The 16,339-nt window shown below is 42.3% G+C and overlaps 2 protein-coding genes and 1 long non-coding RNA gene across 11 annotated transcripts in view; 1 reads left to right on the top strand and 2 right to left on the bottom strand.

Annotated features, from left to right (window-relative positions):
* CDC123 (cell division cycle 123) overlaps nucleotides 1-1,873 on the bottom strand; it is a 40,888-nt gene extending 39,015 nt beyond the window's left edge. For both annotated transcript variants that reach the window (XM_065050183.1, XM_005510303.3), the window contains exon 1: nucleotides 1,694-1,873. In XM_065050183.1, the coding sequence (XP_064906255.1) occupies nucleotides 1,694-1,767 (74 nt within the window). In that variant the 5' untranslated portion in view covers nucleotides 1,768-1,873. The remainder of the gene's footprint in view (nucleotides 1-1,693) is intronic.
* NUDT5 (nudix hydrolase 5) lies at nucleotides 1,847-15,909 on the top strand. 8 transcript variants are annotated; one of them, XM_065050181.1, is made up of 11 exons: nucleotides 1,847-1,983; nucleotides 2,248-2,363; nucleotides 6,136-6,244; nucleotides 9,795-9,862; nucleotides 10,941-10,993; nucleotides 12,092-12,199; nucleotides 12,730-12,825; nucleotides 14,001-14,102; nucleotides 14,490-14,521; nucleotides 15,201-15,254; nucleotides 15,569-15,909. In XM_065050181.1, exons 3-11 carry the CDS (start codon nucleotides 6,182-6,184, stop codon nucleotides 15,575-15,577), a joined length of 585 nt encoding a protein of 194 aa, XP_064906253.1. In that variant the 5' UTR covers nucleotides 1,847-1,983; nucleotides 2,248-2,363; nucleotides 6,136-6,181; the 3' UTR covers nucleotides 15,578-15,909. The 8 variants fall into 8 exon arrangements, with proteins under 8 accessions (XP_064906253.1, XP_064906249.1, XP_064906254.1 ...); XM_065050178.1 differs by having other exon boundaries at nucleotides 1,903-2,024; XM_065050177.1 differs by lacking the exon at nucleotides 2,248-2,363 and having other exon boundaries at nucleotides 1,854-1,983.
* Nucleotides 14,104-16,339, bottom strand: part of LOC135578323 (uncharacterized) — a 262,971-nt gene continuing 260,735 nt past the window's right edge. Inside the window, exon 2 of the long non-coding RNA XR_010469825.1 lies at nucleotides 14,104-16,327. This is a non-coding gene — a long non-coding RNA (uncharacterized LOC135578323). The remainder of the gene's footprint in view (nucleotides 16,328-16,339) is intronic.

The raw sequence follows: 16,339 nt of genomic DNA on the forward strand, positions 1-16,339 counted from the left end.
TTATTAATATTACTTATTTAAATAATAACAAGAGCTGAATAAAAATAACTTGCTTTTTAATAGGATATAACTCAATAAAGGTATATTTTAGTATCTAAAACTATGAAAAAAAACATTCCTCTTTCTCCCTTCTCATCCCTTCCCAAAAAGCAATGCCCATTTTCCCTCTAGGGAAGTAGAAGAGAAAGAGACAAAAATTTTAGACGAAATGCAAAATAATGCCCCATTCCTTGAAAGCTCTAAGAAATTCAAAGAAACAGGGTGCATGACCAGTGAGGAGACATCATGTTGCTCAAACTAAACATTTCCCCTCTTGAGATCCAAACCAAAATTTGCCTATACCACCCAAACACTCCAAAAACGCAAGACTATCACTAAACTTACCAAAAATATGCACGCACTAAACACTAAAATCCATGAAATATTAAATGGAAAAGGTTCTTCACCCAGAGGGTGCTGGACACTGGAACAGGCTCCCCAGGGAGGTGTCACGGCCCCAAGCCTGACAGTGTTCAAGAAGAGACTGGACAACACCCTCAGACACATGGTGTGAACTGTGGGCTTGTCCTGTGCAGGGACAGGAGTTGGACTCGATGATCCTTGTGGGTCCCTTCCAACTCAGGACATTCTGTGATTCTGTGAAATGGTCTGATCACTAAAAGACCGATATCAGCACTTTTTGATCCAACCGGGCAACAAACTTGAGCTTGACTTTGCTGAGTTGCTGGTAGCTCTCATAACCACCTTGTGACCTGCAGCAGCACCTTAGAAACTGCCGAATTTGCTACAGCTTCCAGAAATACACAGAAACACCAAGTCAGCCACCTGATTTGGGTGCATTTAGACCTCGAAAGCTCATCCAGTCCAATCCCCCTGCTGGAGCAGGAACACCCAGATGAGGTTACACAGGAAGGTGTCCAGGTGGATTTTGGATGTCTACAGAGAAGGAGACTCCACAACCTCCCTGGGCAGCCTGTTCCAGTGCCTGTCACCCTCACTGAGAAGAAGTTTCTTCTCAAATTTAAGTGGAACCTCTTGTGTTCCAGTTTGTACCCATTACCCCTTGTCCTATCATTGTTTGTCACCAAGAAGAGCCTGGCTCCATCCTCCTGACACTTACCCTTTATATATTTATAAACATTAATGAGGTCACCCCTCAGTCTCCTCTTCTCCAGCTCCAGAGCCCCAGCTCCCTCAGCCTTTCCTCACACAGGAGATGCTCCACTCCCTTCAGCATCTTTGTTGCCCTGTGCTGGACTCTCTCCAGATCCCTGTCCTTCTGGAACTGAGGGTCCTCGCCTCAGCTCCTGTTCTCCAGCTGAACCCCCCAGGTCCCTCAGCCGCTCCCATCACACTTGTGCTCCAGACCCTTCCCCAGCTTCGTTGCCTCTGCTGCACTCTCTCTAGTATTTCAATGTCCTTCTTATGACGAGGGGCCCAAAATTGATTACAGTATTCAAAGTGCGGCCTCTGCAGTGCCCAGTACAGTGGCACAATCGCTCCTCTAGTCCTGCTGGCCACACTATTTCTGACACAGGCCAGGATGCTGTTGGCCTTTTTAGCCACCTCGGCACACGCTGGCTCACACTCCTCCCTGCCTTCGCCCACACACCCGCTCCTCCCGGCCCAGCCTCCAGTCCAGCCCCACAGCGCCAGGGCCGGGCCTGCCCCAGCCCCACAGCGCTCCCCTCACCTGCGGATGGTGACGGCCCGGAACAGCGGGTACCACACGGAGAACTGGCAGTGCACCACCTGCTCCTTCTTCATCTTCCCCGCTCGGTCCGGCCCGTTTCTCCGCGCTGCTCCCGGAAGCTCCCGCTCCGCCCGGAACCTTTCCCGCGGCTCCCGCCGCCGCCCGGCCCGCCATGGCCGGCGCACCCGGCCCCGCCTCGGCGGGCGTAGAGCGGCCCCGCCCCGCCTTACCTCACGTAACCTCAGTCACCGCCACCTCCGCTCCCGGCCGCCCCGACCTCATCGCTCCCGGTACCGCTCCCCTCAGCGGCTGGGCTCGCTGTGCCGGCCCCGTACGTGTGCGCGGCCCGGGCGGGCGGTTCGCGGGGGAGCGCGGTGCCCTGAGGGGAGCGGCGGGTGTTTCCCGCCCAGCAGGTTTTGTTTCCTCCCTTTGCGTGTGCTCGTGTCAGTTTTCCTCAGCGGTGTAACGGAGCTGCCTCTCTTTCTCCGAGCAGGCCTGGGATTCATTTCATTTTGCAGACAGTCACACAATAACAACAATATATTCCTTTTAAGGTTCTGCCCGAGTGGCACCTGTGTGGAGAACCGAGTCGTTCCCATCTGGTCCTTTCCTCGTATCTGCGGGTTCGGGCTGTCTCCTCAAGGCCTCTCACACATCACTTGTCTGGAAGGTTGATATTATTAATAACAATACGGAGATGCCACTAACCCGCTTCTGCTTCTGCCAGATCGTCTTTGTTGTTGTTTGTTCTGCACGGCGAGGGCCAGTTATTTTTCCATATTTTATTTGGTTTTGAGCAAATTCCTGCTAAATACTGTGACAAAAATGAAATGTTTTTTCCTTGTTTCTTCCTTCTCCCTTTCTCCCATCAACTTCTGCTAATTAACTGATTGCATTGCTAGAATCTTACTGTTGAAATGCAAGCGCACTGACTGATGGTAACGAGTTTAGAGTGACTCGGGAGCTTTTAGTGATGTTGATCTTCAGCTTGTGTACTTTAGTATGCTGTTGGTAAAATTGTGCCAGTTTTGCACGTTCTTTATAAGAAACTCTGTATTACATTTTATCTCGAGCTTGCCTTAGGACACCACTGCTGAGCTCCCATTAAATCTGGTTGCCGTCAGCTGGGATCCGTAGTTTGCATCAAGAATATACCTTTTCAAAATCCACCTATCATGACTTGGATAGGTTCATGTAAAGCACTATTAGCTTGGCTGCTCTCTAAGCTGGTTCACAGGCCTCAGTTGGCTTGAGATTTTAACTCCCGAGAGGGTAATTTGGAAACCGTAGAAATGTTGGATGTTGCCTTGGAAGGAAACCACTCAACAAGGGAATAAGCAATTGGAATAAAGTTATGCTTTTTATAAATGGGATGCCCTTTTCAGGTGTGAGTTTGACCCCCACATGAAAGAAATTGCATGAGTAGCATGGAGTGCTAGCAATAGCCTGGAACACTAGTCATAAAAAGTCATCAGAGAAGGCAGAAGTGGGACAAACTTTGTTTTTCTATCATTTATAGCTCAGTATAGTGCTGTTGATTTTTGCTAAGGAGGCTGATAAATGTGGGCGCTTTGACGTATTCATTAAATTGCATGGATAACTGCTAGAAATGTATATTAATGTAATCGTAAGTCAGCCAGGCTGCTGTGCGAGCTGTGTTGCATTTTTAACTAAAATGATGTAGTGGTAGTTTTATGAGAGAGAAGAACCTTCCTGTCTGAGAGCTGTGAGACAAGGTCAGTTCTGAAGCCTGACGTGGCAGTGTTCAGTTTAATGTTCAGTTGCAGCTGATTTTGTTTATGAGTGAAAGGTGTTGCCACCTTTGACAGTATGACTAATGTGAAATAACAGAATTGCAGCCTTCATTTAACCAAATGGTATTTCTTTCTAACAGCAGAAATTCCCACTTCTGTGCAGTCAACAGAATTTGGAAAAAAAAATACTTTTTTGGTGGAACTTTTAAAAGTGTCACTTATACATGGAGTTATTGCACCCACCTGTGGAGGAGATCAAAACTACAGAAACTGATGTAGATGAGTCTTACTGGTTTTAGTTTTCAGCTCTTTGAGATGTCAGTGATAATTCAAACCACTGAGGCTGTATAATTTCTTTTCTCATTTTAAATCACAAGCCACCCTTGAATCTCTGCACTGCAGAGGAGAGTGAGCTGTCTTGAAAAGAGCCTCTGCCATAAGCTGAGGTTCTAGTATATGTTTGTAACTGATCCAGTGAAGTATTATTATTGCTGTACAAACCATTACTGTACCTGCTTGTGGAATTTAGGGTACAATTGTGGTAATCTGGGTTTGAGAAAGATACACTGATACTTGCAAGTTGATGTAGAAGGATTAGTGTGATCAATGGAACAGGATTTCTGTGAGTGGAAACCAAAAGAGGAAGACTTACTCAGATAAATTAAAAACAATTTTAACAAGGATATGATTCACTGTCTACTCTCTTGATATGTTTAGATTGTCAATCAAAAGGCTATAATTCTTTCCAAACACAGAAGGTGAATTTGTTGTAGCTCAGTATGTGAGGTTTTTATATTTTTAAAGCTGGATACTTTGGGTATCAAACGGAGCCTCCTTTCACTGTTCCCTCTGGATGACCAGAACCTGTTGGAACTGCTGTGCTGGGCTGCCCTTCTTTTGCATAAGCTCAGTGGAAAGATTGACCTTGTATTTTAGCGTCACAATGTGACACTGTGGCCATTCCTCAGCTACAGCTCTTAAATCCTAATTGACAAGAGTCTGCGATGTTGCTGGCTCAAGAACAAACAGGTAACAACTAACACGGGATAAAGATTGGAAGAGAAGCAAGTGAGGTTCTGGAACAGTTTTTCATTAATTAGTGGTAAGGTAGATAGCAAACCTCCATAGTTTTAAGATAGACCTTCACTGCTTTAAGAAAGGAATATAGAATATTTTTGAAAGAACAGGATTATATTTAATAGGTCAGGGTTCCTTTTCAGGACTTACATTACATAAAAACAATTTGAACGTTTAACCACTATGAGCTGCTTCATCCAACAAGAGTGTCTTAAGACTTAAGAAAGAGCCTGCCCTGTTTCCATACTGAGGAAACGGATTGATGTACGTTAGTTTTGATCCTGCTGATAACCAGAATTATTTTGTACTGCCTATTCCTTCTAACTGTTTTGTGGAATTAAATGGAAGTCTAATATGCAAGAAAGCTGGGGGTTGCTGCACGCTCTTAAGTGTTTCACAAATGTGCAGTGATGTTATCACAAAAGGATGAAGATGAAGTAAAAAATGAAAGCACTAAAATTGGGGTATGACAGAGAAGGTGATTTGTTACCGTTCATTGCTGGAGACACCCCAGAGCCTTATGAAACCCTTGTTGAAGTCAACAGAAAGATTCCCGTTGACTTGATGGAAAGTTTATGACCGTCAACACTAAGAATGATAGAGATCTTTAAGATTATCTCATCTCTCTTGGTGTTTAAACTGGCTTTCTTCTTTGCACTTTTTTTTTTTGCTGATTTCCAGGACTTTAGTATTACAACTTAATACCAGAGATGAGCTTCCTCAGAATAAGAGTTTCTGTGCTGAAAGTGCCCCGTAGCTTCGCAGTGAGACCAGAGACTAGTGATGAATCTCTAACGTGTTGTATTTTTCTGCTGCCTGGTGTCCTTTTTGGCTAGAAGTCAACTGAGAGAGCGAGTGGACGATCTTATTTTCCTAGGGAGCACTAGGATGCAGGCTGAGGCATTGAGCCACGGGTGCAGAGACTTGCTTTGGGCACGTGTTCAAATGCCTCTTGCGCAGCGTCGGCCACATCATTCCCGCTCAGAGAGACTGACATGCTTTGGTCATGCGAACTCCACGTGCCACCTGGACTTGCAACACACGGGTGACGTTTTGACCTTGTTTTTGGGAAGGATTGAGTCATTTACGTGTTTATTTATGATGTGTGTAAAGTGGATGTAGGTTCTAGTTTTGATTCTTTCTCAATGGCGGGTGCTTTTAACCTTTTGGTATAAGGTTTTTTGGTATAAGTCCTCTTGGTATAAGGGGTTTTTCCACTTTCACAGTGGAGTGTGGAGTCCCGTTGTGGTAATGCTGTGTTGACAGAGTGCTTCACTCTGATCAGAATGAAACAGTTTGATTGAAATGGATCGGTTTTGTCTCTGTGTGTGTGTCTGACCTTTGAATGGTTAAGGAGGGTGTCTTCAGCCAGCACAGCTACTCAGCACCTGACAGGACTATTACAACTACTTATGTCAGGGATTTGACCCAAACTTCCTCTTCTCTTTTGAGTTATTTGGCTCTGAAATCATCAGGCGGAGCTGAAAATGTGAATTGCGCTTGCCATCACATGTCCCTAACTTTCTCCAGCAAGTTTTATTTGTTAGTTTTGAATGCAGAAACAAACCTTTTAACTTTACTCTGAAAGCAAATATTGATTTTGTTTCATAGTAACCCGGACTTTGTGCAGCAGGGGAAAAGCCTGACGTTCCTGAAAATGGCAGCAGAGACATGCACGGAAGTTCCAAAAACTGCTAGACAATTCGTCCTTAAAGAAGAGGTATAACATGCTTGGTTTTGTGAGGTGTTCTGTTGTTAAATAACAATTACTTGAGACTGATCTGGCTGTTTGTGAGTGCAGAGTAAGAAATGGTATAGATACCGTACGTTTATAGAATCTTTTCAATAGACAAAACACTTTTTCCTGATGGTCAGACAGTTTTTAAAAAAATGTGGCATTTCTCTTTGTTGAAATAATCATACAAATTATCAATGGGGAGGGTGAAATCTACAATGTTGCATTATTTTAAGCTGCTTCTCTTGGGGGGGCATCTTGCAGCTGTTTCTTGTATTGTCAGTTCGGGCTGTTTACAATATTCAGAATTAACGCTGATACCAGTGAGAGACTACACGCGTTGGTGGATTGTGAAACTCAGCCTTGTTTTCTGTTCCTTTAAGGTGATGAACCACTAAGAGTTGCCTTAACATGTAGGATTGTACCTTCTTTGATGCTTTCTGAAAGGGCTTGAATTTAGATAATTGATGTTCTAAAGACATTAGTTAGCAGGTAGTAAGATTATTTTTCAAAACTACTGTGTTCGTGTCCTCACAGAATGAGAAAATACCAGGTGCTGAGGAAGGAGTTTGGAGGTACTTCTGGGGGCTTATTAGGAGCGTTTTCACCCTAATTTGAACCGCCTATATTTGTTTCTATTGTCTTTTAAGTGAATTCTTAAAAGTTGATATTTGCTGTTGTTCAGGTTTGGCAAGAGTGTCACACTATTGTCATAACAAAAATGTAGTTTCTTTTATCCAGAGTTCCTTCCTCGGAATGAACAGTCTTGTAATTTCTTTAGGTTTCAAGGTACATAACAACTTTTTCAGGAAAGAAGAGATGTTGGGGTATATTTATGGCTTTTCCTTTTGGGTGTTTTTTTTTAATATGAATATTTCTCAAGCATAAAGCATTTTTTTTTTTGTCAGCTTTTTGGGTTTTCTATTAAGACCTGTGGTTTTGCAGGTAACGTTTTCATTTTAGCCTTTTTTCTTCATAATGCCTCTTAGTTCTCCGTTGGAATATTGTACTGTGGTGTCATTGGAAATCGGTAGTTAGATCTTACATATTTAAAGCTATTTAGTTTTTTCAGTCATTTTGTGGGATTAATACAGGAGAATATTGACCATCCCTCTGCCAGTGATCCTTATATTAAAAGTGGGTCTGTAACTCTTCAGTAACTACATGGTCTGATGCTGGAATATCTTCTTCCTTGAAAGCAGCACCTGATCTTATTTCCTTTTTCTTCCTGTTTCTAGGAACCCATAGTCAGGCTGTTTTAAGTAAAAGCAGATGTTATTTGCCCATCAAAGTAATAGATAAAGCAATAAAAATAACCCATTCTCAAACTTGAGCGTGATAAGCGCAACACCTCCTGCAAAGTGTCCTTTGGCCCTAAATAGGGGATACAGCAAAGCAGCAGTTGTGCTTCTGGGCCAGCTTCTGTGGGTTTTAATTCTGCACCCAACAAGGTGTGTGTCAAGATTCTCTTATTTCTTTTAGGGAAACCTGGCAACTTTCAGTTTTCTCACCCTGCAGGCTCTTAGCAGCAAGGGTTTCACCTAACTTCACAGGACTGTGGAACCAGTTCCACTGTAAATATTTATGCTATATGTCCTATAGTAGTTTTTAATTATTGTTCCATGACAGTAAAGGCCAAAAGCTGTACTTAATAATACCTGATTAAAAACAAGGCACATTGTTTAACATTTGTTTTGTACACATAAAACCTACTTTTTTGTCTTTCTGGAGCTTGGCTAGGTCTACTTTCTTACAGACTATTGATTTCTTTTCCTCTAAGATTCCTGGGGACAATGAGGTTAGTCTGTTTTCAGCCATTTCCCCCCTTTCTGCTTAGCAAATGATCACTTGGTGACAGGGGTAATGATCTGCCAGTTGTGCTGAATGCTGCAGCATATGGCACCATGACCAATAATCCAGTCCTTTGTGTTCTCTGCAATGTTTAAAAAAGAAATTAACACAAAACATTTGGCTGTATTTACTTAACTGAAGCATATATATTCCTCTCCATGGACAACCCATGGAACATGATTTTCCTCTGTTTCTCTTTTGGATCTTCCTGTACTCTAGTTCTGCAGTGCTTTAGGAGTGAATTTAAAACTATTTAATATATGCCTAGATGCTTCCAAATTGAAATACTTGTAGCTGTAATGACCATAATACGCTTTATCTTCTGCTTTCCTGCTGGTTTTGTGACCACAAAGCCATGAGGAAGCTCTTTTGAGAACACACAGCTCTCCTTTACCAACTCCCGTTATGTGGAACATAAATGCCAAAACTCCTACGTATAAAATACACGTAGCCACAGTTACAACCATAGGAGTGATATTGTTATTTCAATTGCCTATCAAAATAATTGCTCTGAAGAACACATTTTAAGATTTATGCAAGTCTGTCCAGCACAGCTATAATTTACTGGACACCCAAATAGTTTTTCATTTGCCTCCTGCCTCCAGCTGTTGCTGTACTGTGCTTCCGTACTCTAGCTACAGCTGTAGTATAGACTACACTTGATTTCTTTAATATTATTTTTTTCAGTTGGTGAATCTCTCAGTCTTAAGTTTGCTCCTGGTCCTGCCCTAGAGGACTGTAGTGTGCCAGCCACGTGAATTGCCTCTTGCAATTCATCCATGGCTACAATTTATTCTGGTTTTGTTCTCTGCAGATCCTCTTTTCCCCTTGCTTATGCTCTCTCTGTTGCTGTCAGTCTCATTAGACAATAGAAAGCAATTTGTTCACCTTACTGCTAATTTCTGATTTCTGTGGTCAGGCCTATGGGCAACTTGATACAAAATTCCGGAGAAAAGCTTCTTGTCTGCCTGTACCTTTAGCAAAGCTTAAAATACAAGTTACATTAAAAGAAGTAAACTGCTGGGCTAATGCCTTGGGATTTTTCCCTTTTGAAGGAATTACATGAAAGATGAGGAAACATCACAGGGCAGATAAATTCATTTAGCTCAGAAAAGACATTTTGTAGTAATGTTAATGCCAAGCACTCCAAAATCCTAAAAGGGCAGGTACATGTATGACTGCTCGCGGTTACAGAAAACAGTGGTTACACAAGGTCGCAGTCTGTATGGCAAGAAGGGTTTCAAAATAGTTTGATTTTCGGTCTTGCGTGCTTAGCTGTTAGCCCATCCGCCCCGATACGGGGCCGCTCGTAATCACCAGCGTAGCTAAATCTGTGCAGAACAGTCACCATTTCCCAGCTGAAATGTGACCTTTGCAAAACCCTTCTGAAAAGATGAGGACTTTCCAATACATAAACTCCCACCGAATCTGTTGAAATTTGCTTATAAAAGTAATGTTAAGAAAAGTTACTAGGCTTATTTTCTATTCCTGTTTAAGAACTTGGAGTATTTTTTTTTTCTCTAATAGCTACAGGAATGTTGTTGCATGTTCCTGCGTGTGTCCTGATGCTGAGATTTTTATCTTCACAACAATTTTTGGACTATTTTGTTGTTTCTCCCTCTAGCCCCCAAATATCTTTGGGATTAATCTTATAATGTATTTAACAAAGAATTCTCTGTTTTAGGTAATAGTAGAACGAAAATGGCTGAAGCTTGAAGAAACAACTTACACGGATCCCTTTGGTAAAACCAGGTAATTGCATCTCTGGCATTTCAGATTCCTATAATGTTCCCAAATGTATGGAGTAGCTCCAGGCTAGAGAACATGAGCATTAAACACATATTAAACACAAGATGAGATTGGTAGAGAACAGACAAATAAATCTCACTCTAGGAGATGTTCCAGCATGTGGGATCAAATTTGGCTCCTCAGTTCTTTTGGTCCCGCTGGACCCCGGTTTGCTTTGCTTTTCCCATTCCTTGCAAACACGCTATGCGGAACCACGTTCTCACCGTGCAACTAGACTGGGACGATCTGAAAGTCCTGTGGCTTTTCTGGTTCTTCAGTAAAAGATCCTTTCTCCCTGCTGGTGGTGCAGGACCTCACATACTATTGACAAGTTACTGTCCTGTAGTAAATGATTATACACCCATCCAATTATTTTCTATGCTTTAGTTGTGCTGTATTTATCTAGGTATGACAAGGCATTACTTCACCCCCTTAATGTATTAAATGCTGTACTGATTGCTTTCTCTAATGCTTTCAAAATTATCAACAAAGAATCCTTTTAAAAAATAGCAAACATCAGAGCTTTTGTAAAATGATTTTTATTGCTGGTGGACTTTTGTTTTTTATTCATCCTGTTGCTTATTTTGAGAGATGCTTTGCTCTTCCTTGCCTGTGTGCTCCTCATGTGCTCAAGTGTGCTGAGAGTTCACAATAACTTACACTATAAACCTCATGCAAAAGTAAGATAAAAGATAGAACGCATGTGGTCTTGTTACAAAACAGTCTTTCAAAATCTGGCATGTTTTATATATAAATTGCTTTATTTTGCTCTTTTCCTGGACCGCATTTATAAGACGTGTTCTATGACAATCATTTATGTCTTTCCTTTGTTTTTAGTGATATTAAACAATCACTAATTAAATTATTTTCTCTCTCCTTTAATAGGCAAAACAAAATCATACTAGAGACATTTTATAGTGCCAGTGTATGGCAGGGCCTGCTGCTGCCTTGTGGGCCTCACTATGTGATGGTATATTTTGCTTATAAATGAAAGTAGAAGACGACTTACATATTCTTTTGTTCTTTTCTCTGTGTTAAACAGAACTTGGGAAACTGTAAAGCGTACTGGCAACAAAAAGGGTGTTACAGCTGATGGTAAGACATTAGTGATTTGTTGGTTTGTTTGCATTTTTTCCTGTGAAAGCTCTCCTGATAAACTCACAGTGCAGATGTAGAGCTGATCTGTTTCTGAATGACTGAGGATGCGGAGCAGAGAGCTCAGCTGAGCTTGTTGCACCCCTGAGCTAATGAAATGGTAACTCAGTGATGAAGAATCAGAACCTTTACTGGGAAGAGTGTTTTCCCAAGGTCGTGGTATTGGTTTTAGAACAATGGAACAATTTCAAGGACATGGTGGATGTGCTGATACAGAGTAGCTCACAGACTGGTGAGCTGGGTCTGCTGTTACGGGCTTGTGATACGGTTCTTTTTGGGCAAAAGAGGGATGTGATTTTTGCCATGAAGGGAGTGTAGGAGGGTGTTCCCTACGATGGCTTCCAAACAGTTGCTGGAGGCAGGAGAGCCCTTTGCTACATTTTGGTAGTCTGATGCTTGGTCTTGGTTGGTACATGTGTCTCTCCTCTGCTGGGGTAATGCGAAGATTGTGTTTTGTGCTTTTATTTCTCAGCATGCATGGTCACAGAATCAGAGAATCATTTTGGTTGGAAGAGACCCTCAGGATCATCGAGTCCAACCATGACCTAACTCTGGCACTAAACCATGTCCCTAAGAACCTCATCTAAACACCTTTTAAACCCCTCCAGGAATGTTGACTCCACCGCTTTCCTGGGCAGCCTGTTCCAATGCCTGACAACCCTTTCTGTGAAGAAATTTTTCCTCATATCCAATCTAAATTTCCCCTGGTGCAACTTGAGGCCATTTCCTCTTGTCCTACCACTTGTTACTTGGGAGAAGAGACCAACCCCCTCCATGCTACAACCTCCTTTCAGGTAGTTTTAGACAGCGAGGAGGTCTCCCCTCAGCCTCCTGTTCTCCAGGCTGAACAGCCCCAGCTCCCTCAACCGCTAATGATACAAGGAACTTAAATTAATCATTCAGGATTCTAGAGCAGGCATCTAAACATTTAATGCTCTGACTAACATTGCTTGGGTTCTTCTCCAGATCTAGTACTAAATATTCAATTCCTGCTACACTCAAATTTGATGTACTTGTGTCTTCCATCGCTATCTGTAGGTGTAGCAGTGATCGCTGTACTACAGAGAACTCTCCATTACGACTGCATTGTCCTAGTGAAACAGTTCAGGCCCCCAATTAACCGCTATTGTTTGGAATTTCCTGCAGGTAAGTGGGTGAAACATTAAGATGAGTCACATAAAGCTGACAGTTCGGTGTGTTTAGATGTACTTGGAGTAGCAATCTTAATGAAGCAGCTCTAACCAGAAAACCATAGTGAACTCTGTAGCTCAGCGTGCTATTCAGACACAGGAATATTTTGATAATGAAGAATACCAAATGAATTCATTTTAGCAGATTGAACGCATTTTGCACAGCAGCCTGGTAGTAGAATATTGCATTTCCCTTCACTCTTCTTTTCTCTAAGAGCCGAAGCATTCGGCTTCTTTCCCTCATGACAATATCAACGCTGGTTTCTGGAATGGTCACACGGTTCTGTGGATCATCAGCTGAAAACGTGGGCAGCAGGACACTGAATCCAGGAACTGGAATCCTTCCTATAATGCTTCAGTTTATCCCTCTCTGTAAAAATAGCGAGGATATTTCACCTCTCCTGTAAAGCTGGATTAGATCTCTGGGTGGGTATTGCAGTTAAGTGCTAACTTTTTAATTGTTCTTGTGTATTATTTATCTCACAGGCCTCATTGAGGAAAGTGAGACTGCAGAAAGTGCCGCGCTGCGAGAGTTGGAGGAAGAAACTGGGTACAAGGGGGAGGTCGTCGAATGTACTCCAGGTCTTTGATTTTTTATATTCCCCCACCCAAAGCTAATTCTGTGTTTGGTGGGCACTCTGAATGTCTAAAATGCTCTAAACCAAAGGAAAAATCTATGTAGAAAAGTCTATGCCATTCAGCAGAGAGTCACATCCCACACCTGTACCAGTGAGACTTTGGTCCTTGACGAGTCAGTTGCAGATCATCTGTTAAATAAGGACTGAAGGAACACTTTGATGTCTGTAGGGGAAAAACTTTGCTATTAATTAAGATCCTTTAGACAAACTCCAATTAGTCAAGCTGTGATTTGGCATTTTAGTCTAAAAGTTGAAACTGCTGGGCTTAATGTGAGAAAACAACTTAGGGAGAAAACAACAGCTGTGTGATGCAGCCTGAGTGGAGGTCACCCTCACGTCAGCTGTGGGGAGGTGACACTACTGAGGTTCTCCAACTGGAAAGAAGAATGGAGAAAATAATAGGAGTAAGTCCAGAGAGCCTTTGGAATGGGATTGTTGCCAATCCAATGCTTCATAAAACAAAATAAAGGCAAAACGAGGATTATAAATAAAGCTCGAGAAGGTAGGTGGAAAAGTGAGGCAACTGATGCATGATTTCAAGTAAATGTCATTACAGTTGAGACTTGGCTCTTGATTATTGGGTACAATTGCACGCTGGGGACTGAGATGGAGACAAATGATGGTAAAATTAGACTAACAGGTTGAGAGGTCTGTCCTGGAAGTTTACAGTTTAATCATCAATCTATGGAAAGTAAATGTAGGTGCTGAAATCTTACAAGGAATCTGGAAAAGAGCTGAGAGTTACAGAAACATTACTTTTAAGAACATATGAAATCACAGAATTGTAGATTAGTTTGGGTTGGAAGTGACCTCAAAGCTCATCCAGTGCCACCCCTGCCATGAGCAGGGACATCTTCACCCAGATCAGGTTGCTCAGAGCCCCGTCCAGCCTGGCCTGGGATGTCTCCAGGGATGGGGCATCCACCACCTCTCTGGGCAACCTGGGACAGTGTTTTACAAAACTTTAATGAACTTTTCACCACTCTTCCAGCATGACCATATGCTAAATATATGCTATCCTATTGTATCAAATGCACTTCTGTGAAAGCTTTTGTTAAAATGTCAAGATGCCCGGCTTGTGCTTTTGAAAACCTAATCTCTGCATGTGCTTGTTGGCAGCTCTCTGCTTGGATCCGGGTTTGTCAAACAGCACGACGCACATCGTGAGCGTCACCATTAACGGAGATGATGCTGAGAATACAAGACCGAAGCAAAAACTTGGTGGGTTTTATACCATTTATTTGAAAATTCTGAGAAGATAACAAAATAACGGGTTGAAAGGAGTTTCCCCTACCACTGCATCTCTTCTGTCACGGCTGATTTAGATGCCGTACGTCCTTCAAATCATATCTTGCAGTCTAGATCAGCAGAGTTGTGTTTCTTTGCTAAATTTACAGGAGAGGCTTAGATGTTAAGGGTCAGCTGTTGGCACAGCCAGAATGAGCAGTTTAGGTTCTGAGGTTCAGTGTGGACCATAAGTGCTTGAGCACCTAGATACTGCTCTTGGTTGTGGCTCGTCCCTGGAAGTAACTCCGTTGTCACTCACGGTCAGTCAGCTGTCAAAATGCTTTTTAGTTGTAACTTGCTACTGTTTCTTTTCTCTTGCAGATGATGGAGGTACGTTACAGCTCACAGTGACAGTAAGGACAAGTGTGATCTTTGTATGGCAAGTTTGACTTCAAAGCCAGATCTGACTGACATTTTCTATTTGGGCCTGGCTTATCTCCTGACCCTAATCAAATCAAACATGCCTGACATTGACTGTGGCCTAGACATGAAAATTCCTGTGGGGCCTGACTTCATCAGTTATCTTCAAGATATCTTCATTTGTAACAGTATCTTGGGAAATACAAATTACTGAATCCACAACAGCTGCAGACCAAGCCCCAGAGATAACTAATTCACATAGACAGGAGGTGTCAGCCAACACACATTCATCCAGAACAAACTCTTTGTGCTGGTTTGATCTTCAGTCAGGTTCATCTACAACCCACGACTGCACCAGTATCAGCCAAACCAAAGTCCCCTTGAACCCTCTGTTTTCCATTCTCAGGTCTCCTTTTAGGATTCTTGTCCTCCACAGCTGTCAGCTACACTGCTTTTCCCAGCTTTTTCTGCCAAACTTGTTTTTAGTGACCCCAGTCACTGCCTTCCCACATTTAATCGGCCTTTTTGTGATGAGGACTCACAGCTTTTGGATGGTGATGAACATTAATCCAGTTTGTTTCCCCTTTAAAATTGTACAAAACAGGACACTGAGGCAGATTTCCTCTGCTGTTCACTAATTTTAATCATTGTCTTTTTTTTCATCTCTCCTAGAATTTGTGGAAGTTATTTCGCTTCCAAAGAATGACCTACTGCAAAGAATTGATGGTAAGAGCTTTCTGACACGTTAAATGCTTCGAGAAACCATTAGCGTCCTTCTCATAGCTCCTCATGGCCTTTCCCATCCTAAAAAATGGCATTTTAAACAAAAAGCTGTGAGAGACTTGGCCAGGTAATAGTGATAGCATTATGTGTTGGCATTAAGAATCATTTTGGTTGGAAAAGACCTTTTAAGATCAGCAAGCCCAACCATTACATTAAAGGAACTAGAATGCTATACATCTTCATTTTAGTAAGGGACTTAATTTATGGAGAGAAGTTTTAATGACATCTCATAATCTTCTTTTTTGTGTGTGTTTCAGAACTCGTAGCAGAAGAACATCTTGCAGTGGACGCCAGGGTTTATACTTATGCACTGGCCCTGAAACATGCAACAGAAAAACCGCTCCAAGTGCCTTTTATGAAGTTCTAAACCTGGACAATGAGAAATTTAGTTGAAAACTGACAAATTTAGATGGTTTAGAAGTATAACTCCTCTTGTAATAAAAGTCCTTTGCTTTACTTGTAGAGGAAAAAAAGTATTTGTAGGAATGATTCTGATATTTTTATCTGGAACTATGTAACCGACAACTGACTTCTAACTACTCAGTTTATCAAGCCTTGATGGAATAATCATAATAAAAATGCTGTTTAATTTTCAGAATGTCTCACTTCTCTCTGTATTCATCCCTGCACTCAGGTTTCAGTGTAAGGAAGATGCTTAAGTAACTGCAGTTGGTGTTGTACCCGCACCTGCTCAGAAGGGGAAAGGCAGCAGGAAGAACCACTTCTCTTGGCCACCTGCACAAGCAGCATCTGTGAAACAAGTGCAGGTGATTTTCTGCAATAGGAGCAGCAACATCTGCAGTATTTGAACCTGCAGTTTCAGGAACTTCGAGATTTAGACATGAAGATGTTTTTTTCCCCCTGCACTCAGCACTGGTGAGGCCAAACCTTGAATCCTGTGTTCAGTTTTGGGCAAGTTTCACGACAGGAAAGCCTTTGAGATGCTGGAGCGAGTTCAAAGGGAACGGAGCTGGTGAGTGGCTGGAGCACAAGTGTGATGGGGGCGGCTGAGGGACCTGGGGGGTTCA

Source organism: Columba livia, chromosome 1 (assembly GCF_036013475.1).
Source record: "Columba livia isolate bColLiv1 breed racing homer chromosome 1, bColLiv1.pat.W.v2, whole genome shotgun sequence".
Classification (NCBI taxonomy): Eukaryota; Metazoa; Chordata; class Aves; order Columbiformes; family Columbidae; genus Columba; species Columba livia.

Coding starts and splice junctions, on each gene's coding strand:
- NUDT5 (XM_065050179.1), top strand. CDS start 5,520: ATGCTTTGGTCATGCGAACTCCACGTGCCACCTGGACTTGCAACACAC. Junction 5,570..6,135: donor CCTGGACTTGCAACACACGG/GTGACGTTTTGA, acceptor TTTGTTTCATAG/TAACCCGGACTTTGTGCAGC. Junction 12,826..14,000: donor GGTCGTCGAATGTACTCCAG/GTCTTTGATTTT, acceptor GCTTGTTGGCAG/CTCTCTGCTTGGATCCGGGT.